Raw genomic sequence first — 17784 nt, forward strand, 5'->3', positions numbered from 1 at the left:
TAGATTATCCATAACCCTCCCTGGGAATAACATTCTATGGGATGCAGGGTTTGCTTTCCCTCAGGATTCAGTAACATCAGTCACTCACTTCTTTCCTGGAGCAACTATGCTCCAACTCTTAAGGAAAAAAAAATGCTTATTTTTTTTTTATACCCACTGCCCTCAACTTCCATATATTATGAAATGATTTAAGTAATACCATTGTTTTTGTAACTGTGGTAAAATATACATAACATGAAATTTGCCACTGTAATCACTGTAGTCATTTTTAAGTGCACAGTTCAGTGGCATTAAGCATATTCACGCTGTCATCCAACCATGACCACCACTCATCTCCAGTACTTTTTCCTCTTCTCAAATGGAAGCTTCATACCCATTAAACAACTCCGCTTGTCCCTTACCCCACCCCAGGAACCACCATTCTGCTTTCTGTCTCTATGTATTTGACTCCTTAAATAATACTATTTTGAGTGATAAAAGGAACTGAAGGGGCCGGGCGCGGTGGCTCATGCCTGTAATCCCAGCACTTTGGCAGGCTAAGGTGGGCGGATCACCTGAGGTCGGGAGTTTGAGACCAGCCCGACCAACATGGAGAAACCCCGTCTCTACTAAAAAACAAAAAACAAAAATAAGTTATCCGGGCATGGTGGCGCATGCCTGTAATCCCAGCTACTCAGGAGGCTGAGGCAGGACAATCGCTTGAACCCAGGAGGCGGAGGCTGCAGCGAGCCAAGATTGTGCCATTGCACTCCAGTCTGGGCAACAAGAGTGAAACTCCGTCTCAAAAAAAAAGGAACTGAAGGACAATAAGGGAGGGAGAAAGGAAGAGAAGATGGACAATAAGAGTCACCATTTGGTCTAGTGCTTTTGATTGTGCCAGGAATGTGATCAACACTTGATATACATTATCTCCTTTAGGGGCTGTTCCCATCTATACACGCAGAGGGGTTAAGTGACTGCAGGAACTCACAGAGCTTAGAAGGCTTGGGACTGGGTGTGGTTGGCTCACGCCTGTAATCTCAGCACTTTGGGAGGCAGAAGGATCGCTTGAGCCTAGGAGCCTGTTGCCTGGGTAATATATTGAGACCCTGTCTCTACAAAAAAAATTTTAAACTAGCTAGGCATGGTGGCACACACCTGTAGTCCCAGCTACTTGGGAGGCTGAAGTGGGAGGATTACTTGAGCCCAGGAGTTTGAGGCTGAGTGAGCCATGATCATGCTACTGCACTCCAGCGTGGGCAACAAAGCAAGACCCTGTCTCAAAAAAGGGTTAGAACTGGGGTTGGAACCTGTGTTAGTATGATGACTAAACCCAAGTCTTAACCCTTACATGCTCCCCCTCCCCCAACCACTTTGAAAAGTCAAGCTTCCTTTGACTCTGTTCTCTGTCTTCTGGTGATGTTGGTTACCAGAGTCTGTATTTGTGCTTTGCAAAGAAGTTCCCAAGACACTGAGGGCTGGACGTGGGTTAGTGGGCTGACCATATGGTTCAATTTTCCATCCACCCCTCGTACCTTGGTTTCCCCGCTGCTTATCAGAAGAGCCAGGATTAAAAATCAGCTCTCCTCCCTCAACATAGTTTTCCACCTTCCCATGCTGTTGGACATGTTGCTTCTACATTTCACATTTGCCTAAATGTGCAAACAGAGAAAGGAGAGACGGCAAACATGAAGAGCCCTCGGTAATTTCACTGGCTTGAACCCCGCTAAAGCATTTAAAAGAATAGATGTCTGGGTCCACTGGGTTCCTCAAAACATCTAGTGGCAGAGTAACTTGATCTCTCTGCAACCAGAATAGATGCCACTACCAAGTGAACATTCCCAGAACACAGATCCTACAGTACCCGCTCTTTTGTCAGAAGCCTTCAGTAGCTCCCAGTTCTTTAGAGAATGAACACCAAACTCTTTAACTTGAGAGCCTCTTCCTTCCGTAGAACCTCCTTCCTTCTTTCAATGCTCCTTGAAGAACATCTTGCTCCCTTTTCTTCTGCCCTGTTCTGGAGATTCTTTTCCTACCTCATGCTGTTTCCTCATACCTGTCTTACACAACTCCCCCTCTGTAAACCTGCCCAACTCCTCCAGTCCACGTGGACTCACTTTTCACTCACCACAATCACTCTCTATGTTCAGGGGAAGAAGAGGATTTGATTGTATGTAATACATATAGACCATGAGGTCCTTCCAACTGAACCTTCTCTGAATGACTCAGAGATAAACTGAGGACATCGCCCACAAGCTCATGATCACATACATGACTTAGTGACTGCAGGGGCCTGCTACGAGGATGGCAGCCCAGCACTGCCTGCCTCCAGCTCTCTTCTGGAGAACACATCTCCCCCTTGCTCCCCACCAATGGCAGGGCAGCCCCTGGGGCACAGTTGACTAGCCTAAGGAGGAACCCCCCAGTCCAAGATGGGCCAATGAATCCCTTTTCTGGAATTTTTCAGACTCAAAACCCAGAGAGTTCAGGCCCAGGCATACTGGGGGGCTGTGTCTCCTACCAAATGGGGAGTGAGAGAATAAAGCAGATGCATGGATGGAGAAGACTTGAGGAGGGGGCCGCTGGCATCCAAGCCCTGGAGTCAGCTGCTGTGCAAGGGCAACAGTAGCCGTGTCATGGGTTCTGTGACACAGCCCAGAATCCTCAGAGCAAATTCCTCTTTCTGCTCAACAGAGCTCAGGCTGAGTTTCTATTATGTGGAACTAACACTTTTAACCAAGCCTGTGACTACTAAAAGGCATCTGATTTCTTTTCTTTTTTGGTGGGCTAGGGGTAGGGGGGGCGGGAAGAGGGAGAGAAACAGGGTCTCACTCTATATCCCAGGCTATATAGTGCAGTGGCATGATCATGGCTCACTGCAGCCTCGAACTCCTGGGCTCAAGCGATCCTCTTGCCTCAGCCTCCCGAGGAGCTAGTACTGCAGGCGTGTGTCACCATGCCCAGCTTATTTATTTATTTACTTTTATTCTTTTGTGGACAGGAGGTCTCACTATGTTGCCCAAACTGGTCTTGAACTTCTGGCCTCAAGCAACTCTCCTGACTCAGCCTCTCAAAGTGTTCAGATTACAGGTGTGAGCCACCATGCCCAGTTGAGCATCTGATTTTTATCTAGAAAAACTGGCAAAGACAAAAGGAGGCAAAGAGAAGAAAGGGTCCTTTGTGTGTGTGTGTGTGTTTTTTTCTTTTTTTTTTTTTTACGGAGTCTCGCTCTGTCGCCCAGGCTGGAGTGCAGTGGCGTGATCTCGACTCACTGCAAGCTCTGCCTTGTGGGTTCATGCCATTCTCCTGCCTCAGCCTCCCGAGTAGCTGGGACTACAGACGCCTGCCACCACACCTGGCTAATTTTGGGTATTTTTAGTAGAGATGGGATTTCACTGTGCTAGCCAGGATAATCTCAATCTCCTGACCTTGTGATCCTCCCACCTCGGCCTCCCAAAGTGCTGGGATTACAGGTGTGAGCCACCGCGCCTGGCCAGAAGAAAGGGTCTTATTTCAGATCTGCAAAGAGAAGCAGAAGGGTCTTATTTCAGATCTTGGCTCTTCTGAGCTGTTCAATCTCCGGTTATGTAGAGAACTCTCTAGGACTTGATTTGCTCATGGTAAAATGGGAATCTGGATCGGATCTCAAATTAGCCTTAACAATTAAAGGAGACACCATAGGTAAAGCTCTCAGCACTCGGCGAGCACCCAACACCTGATGGCTGACTTCTACATGGTCATCCAACATTTCCCATAAGCCAGGCTCTGAGCTAAGTGCTCCATAAATATCTCGTAGACCCCTCACTACAATGACAAAAGCAGCATCAGCCCTGCTGCACAGAGGAGAATGCACCGAGAAATGAAATACCTTTTCTGAGGTCAGTCAGTCAAGGCTGGGTCTCTGTAATATGACATTCCCTTTCTTGTCCTTTTCTTAATTTCCCCACATTGTACTCTTAAGCCTTGGGGAGAGCTAAGGCCATGCCTGTTGATCATGTTGTTTTCTTTTCTCTCTTTTTTTTTTTTTGAGAGAGAGAAGGTCTCTCTGTTGGCCAGGCTGGAGGGCAGTGGCACAATCTCAGCTCACTGCAGCCTTGACCTCTTGGGCTCAAGCAATCCTCCCACCTCAGCCTCCCAAGTAGCTGAAACCACAGGCATGCGCCACCATGACTGGCTAATTTTTGTGTTGTTTGTAGAGATGGTATTTTGCCATGTTGCCCAGGTTGGTCTCAAATCCCTGAGCTCATGCAATCGGCGCGCCTCAGCCTCCCACAGTGCTAGGATTACAGACATGAGCCACTATGCCTGGCCCATGCTGTTTTCCAAACCTCTCCCTAAGAATCTTCTCTAACATGGGTGGTGGTTATGGGGCATTTATTCTGCCTTGAGTTACAGAGTCAGGGCAAACCAGGCTTTGCTAGAAACACCAGCACCTCTCATGTTCCCTGCCATGAGACTCTCCACAGGTGAAGCTATTAAAGTCAACCTTCAAAATTCTTAGGAGCTCTATAAGATGCTTAATAAACACTGATTGAATTGGAGGGTTAAAATGCCCAGGACATAAACATAGACTCCTGTGATTTGGCGATGGTTTAAGACCCTTACATTCATTGATTGATTGATTGATTGATTGGAGACAGGGTCTTCCTCTGTCGCCCAGCCTAGAGTACAGTGGCACGATCACAGCACACTCCAACCTCCACCTCCAGCGATTCTCCTGCCTCAGCCTCCCAAGTAGATGGAACTACAGGTTCGTGCTACCACTCCCAGCTAATTTTGTTTTTTTAATGGAGATGGGATTTTGCCATATTGGCCAGGCTGGTCTCAAACTCCTTGCCTCAAGTGATCTGCCCGTCACAGCCTCCCAAAGTGCTGGGATTACAAGTGTGAGCCACCGTGCCTGGCCAACACCCTTACTTAATAGCAAACTAAATGTCAATTTTATTCTATTTTAACTTCTTAGGACTTAAACTGTCACAGGTAAGAGTCTGTCTTTCAATGCTGTAAGTAGAATCTCTCCAAACTAGAATATCAAAGAAAGATTTTAAATATGATACAGAAGCTCAAAATATTAGAAGAACAAGGAACCCAGAACAGCCTCTTCACATTAAGTACAAGAGAGAGGCTCAGAAAGCTGGAGAGATGTGTCCATGCCTGGTCTGAGGCAGGGCCTGGCCTGGCGCCCTGGCCTGCTGCTCCCCCGTGGGGGCTTACCCTCATCCCAACTCTGCCTCCCAAGCTGATCCTGTCTGTACCTCCTCCCACAGAATGGAAAAGAAGAGAAGGAGGGGATCATAAATCATATTTCTCTCATGGGTTTAGAGCATTCTTTTCTGAGAAGTTCAAAAGCACTCAGTAATAAACCAAGGTGACAAGTTTATGTCTTTTGCTTTTAAAATGAAATTTTATTTGAACTCTTGGAGAGGCATTTACATGTTTTAATTTAGGACATTGCTCTCTTATTTCAAGGTTTCGCCCTGTGGCATTGTCTGTGAGTGGCTGGGTGGGTGAAGAGGGTGGGTGCTGGGGAAGGGGTTAGCCTGTGTCTAGGCCACCCCTCTTCCCCCACAGGCTTTTCTGAATGCCTGGCCCGCCTGCAGCGGACAGAGTCCTCTCTTCGTGGGTTTTCAACAAGTTTCAACATCCACAGGAAGGAGCCCCCACCCTCAAGCTAGCTTGGCTGTTTTCCTCCTATGCCTTTTCTGCCTCTGTCCACTGCCCGCTTTTTCAGAGCCAAGAAATGGATGGAAAATCATGAATTCTGCAGGGACTAAGCTGCGGGAATCACTTTGCCTTCCTTCAAAGGAATTTTTTTTTTTTGCTACCAGATCCTGGGGGCCCAGAAAACAAGAAAACGCAGTTGTCAAAGTTAATGAAATTGAGACTGAGAACAACCACACTTTAAGAAGATAATGAGAGAAAGAGAGAGGGGCGGCAGGAGAGCAAGAGAGGAAGAGACTGAGATCTTGACTCATTGCACCTCCCACACCAGCCCAGGCTTTAAACAAATGCAAAACTGTCTTTCTTTGGCCCAAGCTTTTGTGCTAATGATTTTATTCAGGTGTAAACTCAAAGCCAAACTGCAATGACTAACCATGTGCAAATGCTGCCCGCCATCAGCCTTTCCAGAGAAACGTGGGGGCTGCTGCTTGCAAGCAGGTAGAACCACATGCTCAACTTCTGGGCCCCTGCATCCAATAAATATTTGGAGAATGAATCAACTTAAGAAGCACTTAATGATTCAATATATGCCTAGGGTTTTTTATTCTCCCTGGCATCACGGGCCAGCAGGCCAAATCATACAAAACTCTCCAAGTAAAACCACTGCATGGTTGTTCCAGGCAGAGGAGGAAATAGCTGGGTTCTCCGAGTGACTTCAGCAAGTTCCCCCACCACTAAACCATGGGAGAACTACAGGATGACCCTGTGATCCCTGTTCCAACCCATTTATAGATGCGAGAGACACAAAGATGGAGCCCCACCAGACTGGGGCAAAGCAAATGAAGCCAAGGAGCTGATTCCTGCATAACAGCAGTTAAAGTACAGGAGAAAATGTTATAATAGGAGTGTAAGGCCTACAAGGAAAGCACTGTTCCTACCCTGTAGATGTAGCTGGCATTTCTCCTAGGAAAACACTAAAATATCCTCAAGGGAGTCATTGCTCTCCTACCGCCACTAAGCAGCTCTGGCCAATTATTCAAACGATGAAGTATCAGGGCCTGAGCCACCTAAAACACCTCGATTCAACTTTGTGAACCGTAAAGCAAACAGCTAATAATTCCTGTGGGGTTCTTTTTTCCAACGAAAGGGCAAGAAAACTTGACAAGTGACTTGAAGTTATTCAGAAGACAACAGGGATGCAAAAATCACAAATAGATTAGACCTGTACCTGGGGCCAAAGGTCTTTCAAGAGACAATGGTAGGGACTACTTTAAGTCTGGAAAGTCTCCCCTCTCTAGCACCCTGCTTCAAAACTACCCCTTCTCTCTCCTGGATTTCTCAAAGACAGCCTCAAGAGGTTAGGAACTAGGACAGTTTTTTGCCCCAGCTCTCTCCCCATGGATCCTAGAATGGCAACTTTTGAGAATATAATAGATATCCAGTCAGTACCACTATCCTTAGGAGAGACCACCTTTCTCCCAACCAAACTTCAAATCACCTTCTCTGAACCTTTCTTTTTAACAAAATGATGCAGTTTAAACAAAATCCAGTTTAAAACAGGTTGTTACCTGTCATATTTTAAGATTGTTGATGAGTGGCTTTCCAAAGTAAATTTATTTCTATCTTACACTGCAGTCAAAGTAATGCTGACCCTCTTGGCTAAAAAGTCTTTTTTAGTACTTCTAAATGGAGTGATGGTGGCCAATGGCAGCAAACATTTATTGAGGGCTTACTTTTGTGTGAGGCGTTTGCATCTCATCTCACCTCCTAACCACCTATGAGGTAAGTTCTAATACAGGACCATAATTGCTGTCTGCCATTCTGAAACCAAAAAAAGCTCTAAAACCCAAACATTTTCCCATAACTTACTTGGCAGCAAACTTAATGGACCTGAAACTCCTCTGGAGGCAAAGCTGCCGTGAACTAACATTAGGTTATTTAGATTTTAGCTATCCCACTTAGTGTGAAGATCCCTATGGTTTGCTATACAAATGTGAATGTGTTTGGTTACTGAGTGCTTCCCTAGGTCTCTTGGAGGTTACTTAATATAAAATCTATACCCCTTAATGCCTTTCTAAATGCCTCAAATCTCAGAATTCTGAAACATCTTGCCCCAAGGGTATAAGATAAAGTATTGTGAATCTCTATTACTAGCCCATTTCACAGATAAGAAACTAAGTAAGACTCCTTGAGGGAAGCAACTTGCCCAAGGCCACATGGTGGACAAGAGGCTAGAGCCCACTCTGAGACTGGCAGTCTCTCTGAGTCTGGGCTTGTAAACACTGGTGGGCCACTATAAGGCATGTCTGAGTCCCCACCTTAGACAACTTCAGCTGGGAAGGAGCACTGTGCCAGCATGGCTCTTCTCCATAATCAACTATTTGAGGAATGCTGAAATGGAAGAGCAGAAAACACCAACCAGAAACACTTACCTTGCCTAGGACAGTGAGGCATGGTTTCGGGTCCAATTCTGGCTGTTCCAGCTTCACCACTCCTACCCAGCCATATTCATACAAGTCCTCTTCGTCATTGTTATTACATAAGCCCAGTGGGTGCATCTAGGAAATAAAATGGAAAGAAAACTTCAGCAGACAAGCTACACGTTTGCTTGACTCATACTGTGTATTTCTCAGATACTATAGCCAAAAGTAATGTCAAAACTTAAAAGTTTAAGAGTGGGGACTGTTTTTCAAGCCAAGCGGAATTTTATTTCAGCACAATGAGCTGAGCACTGGGGAGAACACAATAGAGCCATTATAAATGTATGTTATGCATGCTTCTTTACTGCCTTTTAAGTGATGGTGATCCAAGGTGGAAACTGCCCGATAGGATCTAGGGAAAGAAAACAGCACAATTCCCACATAAATGCCAATCTAAATTGCTGTGAAATACCATAAATTTAACACTAAGTAGCAATTACAGACAAGACTAGCTAGGTTAGTATCCAAGATCATTTGGCTTCTAGACTTCAACAACATGTCTACTTCAACTTATGTAAGAGGATCTGGAAACACATCCCGGACTCTATGCAGAGACCACAGAAATCATCAATGTAATTAACAGGCTGTTTAAAGGCTACCCGTGGTTACTGGGAAACAGATAAAATTCTTTGAGGTCTTTTCAAAATTTGCAAAGCACAAAATCAAAGATGGGTAGATAAGCAGTGTCAAATTTCTGTGTGTGAAAGTGCAGTCAAACCAGAACAACCCTAAGGTTTGTGCTCACAATTCTATCTTTGAGTGGTACCAGGCCCTAGAATCCCTAATAACAATCTGAGAAGAGGAAATCCTCAGGGATGAACATAACTTATCAAGAAGTTGATAAGCCTAGCACTGTGTGTGCTAAGCTCTTAAATAAGTGGAAGAAATGCGTCTTTAGATTCATGACAAGTTAGAAACACAAGAGACCTAAGAACACACTGTAGACAGAATATAGTCCCCAAGATATCTATGTCCTAATCTCCAGAACCTGTGCATAAGTTACCTTACACAGCAAGAGACTTTGCAGATGTGATTGAGTTTGAGATGCACAGATTCCCTGAATTATCTGGGTTGGTCCAGTGCAATCACAAAGGTGATTCCCACATAAGGGAAGCAGGGAAGCATGAGAAAGACAGAGAACAGATGTGATGACAGAAGCAGAGGCTGATGTACTCTGAAGATGGAAGAGGGGGCCATTAATCAAGAAATGAGGATGGCCTCTAGAAGCTGACAAAAATGAAAAATGGATTCTCCCCTCAAGCTTCCAGAAAGAATGCAGCCCCGAAGACCCGTCTGGAACTTCTGACCTCCAGAACTGTAAGAGAAAATATTTGTGTTGCTTTAAACCACTAAGTTTGTAGAAACTTGTTACAGCAGCAAATAGGAAACTAATACGCCCACCTTATCCCCTGGTTGTTTTACAGATAAGAACAGAAATCCAAGATAAGTGGCTTTTCCAACACACAGCCAGTATGTAGCACACCCGGAGGTCACCAGGCCCTTGGATTCACAATCCAGTGCCTTCCCACTCCACTTGCTTACTTTATCCTCCTTTCCTCTGAGAGCTGACCATCTGACAGGGGAAGACTAAGAGATAAAATCCTTAGAAAAAAAAGTTTCCAGCTCTAACTCCTGTGGTATTCAAGTGTAACATGAGTTTGGTGCAGGCAGCAAGAGTTGCTAGAATGTCTGGGGAGGCTTTGTGCAGCTGCTGAGCCTCGAGAGAGCTTCGAAGGAAGAGTTAGACTGACCAGGGCAAAATGAGAGAGGGAAGTCAGTTCCAAGCCTGGGGAGGAGTTGCTAAGAGATGATATAGTGGAGGGAAAAGAATGCATCCAGTCTGATGAGTAGGAAGGGTCACTGTCTACACTGAGAAGGAGAGAAGGGCTCAAAAACCAGGATGGAGTCTGGACACCAAGACAGTATTACAGGTTCTTAGGCAGAAGATGGTGTACTGAAAGAAGTTATTTTAGGCAGGCAGGTAACCTCTTCAGCAGTGGTATTATTGGGACTCCAGAGACAGCAACAAGTGGAGGGCAAAGGGTGCAGGCCAAAAATGAGAGATCCTTGACAATTCAATGAAACAACAGGAAAGGGGTTGCACAAGTTCATAAGGCAGGTGAGAGGTCACCACTGCTGAGCACAGGGCGGCCAGCAGTTGTCTTTATAGTGGATGAGAGATACCCCACCCTTTGGGAATTCCAAGATATGAGATAGAGGGCCCTGGGACATCCAACTTTGCAGGAGCTTTCAGGCTTAGGGAATTTGCCTGAAGGGCCATTGGAGGTTCTGTGGTGCCACGGGTGGTGCAACCTTTCCTCCAGGATGCCCCTGCAGGATTCAGCCCACTCTAGAATGTTCTACAGTTATTAAACAATGAGTAGTCTGAAATGCTGAGACCTCCGACTAGAAAAAGGATGAGCAAGAGGAATGAGCCAATTATGTCAACAGCTCAGGCACCTCTGACCTCCGGGAAAGGGCTCAAGACCCGGCTCACTCCAGTACAGCTCAGCCAGCTTCCTGAAGTCCCAGGTCAAATCATGGTAACGGCAACCAATATTTCACGGTATTTTTAACCTGGCCACGCAACTTGGAGGTTTCCAGGCTGCTTTTGGTTACTTATATATTTATGGGGTTTGACCAATGATAAAGAGTTGCTTTGGAGGAGCAGAGGCATCACTCAGGTCTAAGACCTTGTATCTATATCAAAACTTTACTAAAGAAAGAAGCCAGGCACAAAACACCACATACTGTATGATTCCATTACATGTCCAGAAGAGGCAAATCCATTAAGACAGAAAGCAGACTAGTGGTTGCCAAGGGCAGCAGGGAGGGGCAAATGAGGAGTGACTGCTCAACGGGTACAGGGCTTCCTTTTGGGTGATGAAAACGTTCTGGAACTAGATGGTGGTGAAGATTGCACAACACTGTGAACATATTAAATGCCACTGAATTTCATGCTTTAAAATGATTACAATGGTGAATTTTATATGAATTTCACAATTAAAAGTTTTAAAAAAATAAAAAAAGGCAACTATCCTAAGAGCTTACTCAGGAATGACTTATGCCCTGCCTAGCACTGTCCTCAGTTAACACGGGGATCCCACAGTGAAGGACAATGTGCTTTCTACCCTTCCAGAGCCTAAGTGAATTTCAGCAGCCCTTCAGGAAACTGTGTCCTGCAGAATACTACCTACCACAAGACAAAAAACAGGTTCTTGCACAAATAAATAACACTGAGAAGCTCTTCATAGGGACTCAGGATCTACATGTGTGAATTAAAGCTCTGCAGTGGCCAATGGTTTAATAGGGCTTTTAACCTTTGCTAAAACCACCATTTCCTACCCTTTGTTTATAAACTTGTTTTGCATTTAATCTGATCACGTGATTTCATGGGACACACTTTGAGAGATGCTAAGTTAGGGAGAACACATACACACACATGACAATAAACCTACAGTAAATATGACATGAGGCAAAGCTAAATGTCTGCAAATGCTGAACACCCATGACGCAAAGACTTAAGGCCACGGTAGAAAGAAATGGAGGGACAGTCGAGGACAGCTGGAGAAAAGACGAGGCTTGGGAAAGTGGCAGATGTGGAGGATGGGGAGAAGACAAGGAATGGGAACCCAGAGGCAGCTGAAGCCAAAGCCCAGGCCTGACCCACTGCAGCCAGTGAGGTGGAAGTGGGCCTGACCAGGCCGGAGGCTTACTCTCTCGAAGAAGCAGAACACACGGCCTCAGGAAAAGCATGTGGAGAGCGTGTCCAGACATGCAGAAATCTGAACTATGTAAGCCTCAAACACACCCAGGGGTCCCTTAGGGCTGTCAGGCCAGTGCCCTGGGCTGCACTTCACTGCCAGGCTCTCTCCTCTCCTAAGCAGTCATTCCTTCCCACTTTCCTCCAAACTCCTCTATCAAATCTTCCCAACACTGGGGTGGGTGACTTAGCAGCGCAACACGTCAGCCCTGTCAAGGGCACTGACTTGTGAACAGGAATGAAAGCCTTTAAAACTAAAAGGATTTTTCTAAAGCGCCAGTGGGAGGGATGCTTTACCCTCTTGTGGAGGGTAAAGAAGCCACTAAGATCACATCTCAGAGGATAAAAAACCTACCTAACCATCCATTCCACTTTCCCACTTCCACCCTAAGTTCCTTCTCTCCTGAGATCCTTATTCCAGTTTACATCTCCAGTACAAGTCTGTTAATTCAATCTAACAGGCTCCTTTGACTCACCTATTGAATACCATATTATATGATTCAGGTCTCTGTTAGCTGGCCCCGATGACAGTATTAACCACCCTAGGCCTCCAGCCATTTCCACCCTGAGGTTCTCTTTTCCCAAGGGCTCCAAGTTATGAGCTCTGGAGATGTTTTTATAGAGAAGCAGAAGTAGTCATTATGTGAAAATATTCCTTACTGAACTGACCTGTCCCAAGGATGGAGTATTCTAGGCAAAGGTATAAAATGCAAATGAACATACCATTTTGTTTGCATTTTACGGGGAAAGTGAAAGAGAGGCCTTTCCCATTAATTGGACATCTACTATGTTAACACCTTTTTTTTTTAAGGCAGGGTCTCATTCTGTTCCCCACATGGGAGTGCAGTGGCACGATCACAGCTTACTGCAGCCTCGACCTCCTAGGCTCAAGCAATCCTGCCACCTCATTTATTGACTTTTTCGTGTGTGTGTAGAGACAGGTTTCACTATGTTGCCCAGGCTGGTATTGAACTCCTAGGCTCAAGCAATCCTTCCGCCTCGGCCTCCCAAAGTGCTGGAATTACAGGTGTGAGCTGCTGCACCTGACCGGTTTACACATTTTAATCTCATATTTAATCCAATAGGGAACTCCTGCTAATTGTTGGAATAGCAGATGATATAGTGACTAAACTATGTAAATAAGTTGCAAACTAGAACTGCAAATCAGCAACCAATGCAGAATTTAACAGAGTCCATGAAAGTCCTATTAGTCAACAACTGGATTCTACTCAAAGCCAATGGCAAACAATCTAGTTAAGGATTAAAGAAGAAACACGCATGGGAGCTTCCACAGAGAATGATCAAAGGATTAAGAGAGACCTTTGGAAAAAGTGAGAGTCCTCTCAGTTGGAAAACAACTTTTTTTTTTTAGACGGAGTCTCCGTTGCCCAGGCTGGAGCACAGTGGTGAGATCTCGGCTCACTGCAACCTCTGCCTCCCGGGTTCAAGTAATTCTCTTGCCTCAGCCTCCTGAGTAGCTGGGATTACAGCCGCCCACCACCACACTTGGCTAATTTTTGTATTTTTAGTACAGCAGGGTTTCACCTTGTTGGCCAGGCTGGTCTCAAATTCCTGACCTCAGGTGATCCACCTGCCTTGGACTCCCAAAGTGCTGGGATTACAGGCATGAGCCATCGCACCCGGCTGAACTCAAACCTAAGTAAAGGATGCCATATGCACAGTCTTATACAATTTTGCTGAGAATATCCCCACACTGCCCACACGAGATTCAATCTTTGTTTATTCTCAAAAATCAGTCCAAGGCTGTGATTATAATTTAAATATAAACCATTACTTTCATTTTTATTTTTCAAGATATAGCCCCAATGAAATGTTTATTTCTACTTTCTCCTAAGAAATACTAGGCCCTAAACCAGGCATAGTGACACACACCTATAATCCCAGCTACTGAGAAGCTGAGGTGGGAGGATGGTTTGAACCCAGGCACTTGAGACCAGCCTGGCCAACATAGCAAGACTGCGTCTCAATTTTTTTAAAAGATAAAAAAGAATTATTAGCCTCTAATTTTAAAAGATCCCAAGGTCCTAATCTGGATAACAATCATCTGTAGAGAATAAGAACCTTTTCCACAAGAAATTCCTATCCTCTTCCAAAGTTTCAGCTAGACACTGCTTCCACACCATCCCTGCAATCATCAGGTAAAAACCAGGCGTGTTATTCACACATGCTAACACCAGCCAGCGACATATAGGCACTGACAACATACAAGATCTGTGTGGTTCTGAATGCCTAATCATTCAACATTCTTCGTAGGATACTTCAGCGTATGGTGTTCAATCATATTAACTTTGAACTTAATGTAGCATATAAGCATTTAAAAGTTACAGGCATTTCTGAGTTTACTTTCTTAAAATATTTGGATGCATAGGGCTTTCCTAGTCAGATGCTTGACATTTATGTTTTCGCCTTATTATTTTTAAGAAAGTTAAAAACAGCTGAGTTGTAAGAACGCAAGGACATCAGAATGAACTACTAATGAAAACATAAGAAAAAAATCAAATAGACATGGAAACCTTAGACTGGAACCAAGACTCCATCAAACAGAGAATACTAAGGGGAAGGATGGCCTGAAATGAGAAGACAAGCAAAACTTCTGGGGCAGATTCACAGAAGAACTTGATGCAAATAATAAGCTACAATGAAAGTGAAAGGGTATAACAGAAAATATGCCCTGGGTTATAACTTTGTTTTACTTTTGCTCTTTGTGCAATAACTTTGGGATACTCAACATCTTGCTTAAGTCAACTGAAGGAAAATGCCTACCCACTCCTTTATCATGAGTTTGACATTATTATGAAACTGTCGCTCTTACCCTCTCACTCCTTATTTTGTTCCAATGGATATTTTGGGAAGGAAGGAATGAGATTTGAGATCATGCAATCTTGTGTTGAAATCTCACTTCTGCCTTTTATGATGCACATCACCTAGACAGATGAGTTGATTTCTATAAACCTTGATTTTAAAATTATTTGTATAAATTGAAGTGTGATTTTTACACGGCTATATTGTGTAGTGGGTGAAATCTGGGCTTTTAGTGTATCCATCACCTGAATAATGTAAATGGTACCCATTAAGTAATTTCCCATAATCCATTCCCCTTCCTCCCCTCCACCCACCCTTCTGAGTCTCTAATGCCTGTAACTTCCACACTCTATGCCCCTATCTGTTTTCCATATGGATTTTCTTATCTGTAAAATGGAGACTGTAGCATCTGTCTTAACTGATAAGGACAAATACAGACATCCTTAAGGATTAAATGAGATAAAATACATCAACATAGTAACACCAGTAGACATTTCATCAATGGGAAAGCTTTCTCCTTCAACTTCTCTAGACCTGTCATGTTCATTTGCATTTTATGCCTTTACCTAGAATACTTTGCCCTTCAAGACCAACTTAAATGTCACCCCTTCCATGGAGCTTTCTTGAATCAACTAATACTTCTTGAGTCTCAAATGCTTTGTATGGTGCTTACTGGTTCCTATAGCCTCCCCTCTAAGATGGGCACCTGCTTCTAGAAAGACAGTCTTATTCAGAAGTCCCCTTTCACCCTACCCAGAGCTTTGTACCCAACAGGTGCTCAATAAATGCCTACTGGCTGAACAAATGACCTCTGGCCTGCTACCATGTCTCTTGCTGTCTTTGGTGAGCCACTTGGGTCTCTGCTCTGCTAAGTGAGGTACCAGGGCAAATAGGTCAGGATTTAATCAACTTGCTGCATGAACTTTGAAAGACCTAGCTCTTACAGTTATTGATTATTGAGTCATCAAAGACATTTCCAGGACAAAAAAGATTTACTGGCAATGGTATAGGAGCAAAGGCTGCTCCTCCTTGGCCTTGCTGTGGGGCCACAGCAGCCCAAGCACGCTGGGGTGGCTACTGCTTACTATACACAGAGACCACGACACTGGGGCCCTTCACCGTGACAGCACCTTGAAAGGGCAGTAGAAGGGGAGGGAGGATGGAAGATGTCCTCCCCAAAAAAGCAAGTCTCAAATTTTCCCACCCATGTCCAACCTCAGGAGTTGCTGTCAGCAACAACAAAACAAGGAAATAAAACTAAGGAAAAGGCAGGCATGGGATCCAAGCACAGGGACTCCCACAGATTAGAGAAATAAAGAAATCCCAGGACAATGGCTTTGCAACCAGCCTGTTAAAGGTACAGGTCCAGATGGGGCCAGAAGGATGAGGCTACAGGACAGCCAAACAAACAAGCAACAACAAAAACATAACTCATTACCCAGTGGGTTAGATGGTACTGAGGAGAGTTTTATAGTTCTGAACAAGAGGATGACAAGTGACAGTTACAGCAAACTAAAGTAATGGAGGGCCAGGGTGAGGGGAGCAATGATTAACTCCAGAAAAAAACAAAAAGTTACACCAGGATCGGAACCCATAATCAGGGTATGACCTATGTGATATAACTACATTGGAAGAATGCAGAAATGAGAAGAGGGGAGTGAAAAGCAAAATCTTTTTCTACAGGAGGAGGTCAACACATTATTCTGCAATTGACTATAAGAGTTACAGAAATTTAGAAACAATCACAAAGATGAAGAGCAAAGAAACCACTAAAGAATTGAAAATAGTTGCCTCTGGGAATAGCAATCAGGGGTGGTGAAGGTGAATCAAGAAAATGCTCTCTTTTATTATAAACTGTGATGTACGTTTTGTCTTTTTATAAACAGACACGTGAATGATTTTGATCAAAAATTTTATGTAATGCTGGAAATAATAACTCCCTTTCTCCAAGTGTTCCAGCAGATTCTATGGGTCCTCCTCACTGGAAAAGGCAGGGAAGGATTTCATCAGGCCCAAGAGAGACCCCACAGGATCCCTGCACTGAGGAGCGGAATCTGAAGGGAGACTTTGAGATGGCTGTTCTGGGAGCCATCCAGGACGTGGGCTGGTGATGACTCACGGAGACACGGTAAGAGAAAGAACCGGTAGCTTTCACCACCCTTCGCAATCAAAAATAGCTCCCAGGTGGCATCAGAGTGTGACATAGATTTGGGTGTTACAGAGACGGCAGACACAATAACCAGGGTGATTGTTCTGAGAAGCTCCAGTTTTCTCCCAGACACAGATATAACCTCTAGAAGAGGCACTGAACATTCCACTTGCATTTCTGAATAGAGTTACTACGGCAAAATTCTACCAACAAGCAATGCATATACCTGCCCATCTCTGCTACCAGGTATCAAACAACTGGTTTTATGTTTAAATATGAAGATGAACTTTCTTCAATTTCCTCAGAGCCCAGTGAGACTGACTATCATGGTTTCATGTGGCTTCATGTTTTGTTAATGGACAAAGAAGGTAGGGGAACTTCGAAGCCAAAAGACGATGTCAGACAAGGTTAAATATCTGGAGAAAAAGAACTATGTTCCCTTGAGTATGGTACATCAAGCCAAACTTTGAAACCAAGACCAGCTCTTTAAGAAGCTTTCAGTACAAAATCCTTGCGATATACTGGTACACCTTCCACCTGTCTGAAAGGGCAAAATTGAAACTAGGGCTAGTGGTGCTTTTATCCAAGGTTACAAATCTCTACACTAGGCTGAGAGTTTAAAATAACTTCAAAAGAGCCGCCTGCTTCTAAGTGGGTTACTGTTACACAGGAGCCAAATACTAAACTAACAGGAGGACGAGACATTTCACTCTGTAATATTATCTCATCAAAAAATTCCTGGGGATTTAAAAGGGAAACTTCCTTCCTTTTGTTCTTTTGCCACTATCGGCCAGGGTAGGGTGTCGCTGTGGTACAAAGTTTCACATCAGTCCCAGACCTTTTCTTATAAGGTGTGGTGGCTAGAACCAAGACTTATAATTTACGTGAAGGAATGGAAAAAGGACAGCCCCACCCATTTTTCTCTTGAA

The 17784-nt window shown here is 44.4% G+C and overlaps 1 protein-coding gene across 5 annotated transcripts in view; it reads right to left on the bottom strand.

The window, feature by feature from the left end:
• ZNRF3 (zinc and ring finger 3) overlaps positions 1–17784 on the bottom strand; it is a 141187-nt gene that overhangs the window by 64099 nt on the left and 59304 nt on the right. For all 5 annotated transcript variants that reach the window (XM_017855565.1, XM_017855564.1, XM_017855567.1 and 2 more), the window contains one exon: positions 8073–8198. In XM_017855565.1, coding sequence (XP_017711054.1) covers positions 8073–8198 — 126 coding nt within the window. The remainder of the gene's footprint in view (positions 1–8072; positions 8199–17784) is intronic.

The sequence above is a fragment of the Rhinopithecus bieti genome, unplaced genomic scaffold, assembly GCF_001698545.2.
Source record: "Rhinopithecus bieti isolate Rb0 unplaced genomic scaffold, ASM169854v2 scaffold_36959, whole genome shotgun sequence".
Classification (NCBI taxonomy): Eukaryota; Metazoa; Chordata; class Mammalia; order Primates; family Cercopithecidae; genus Rhinopithecus; species Rhinopithecus bieti.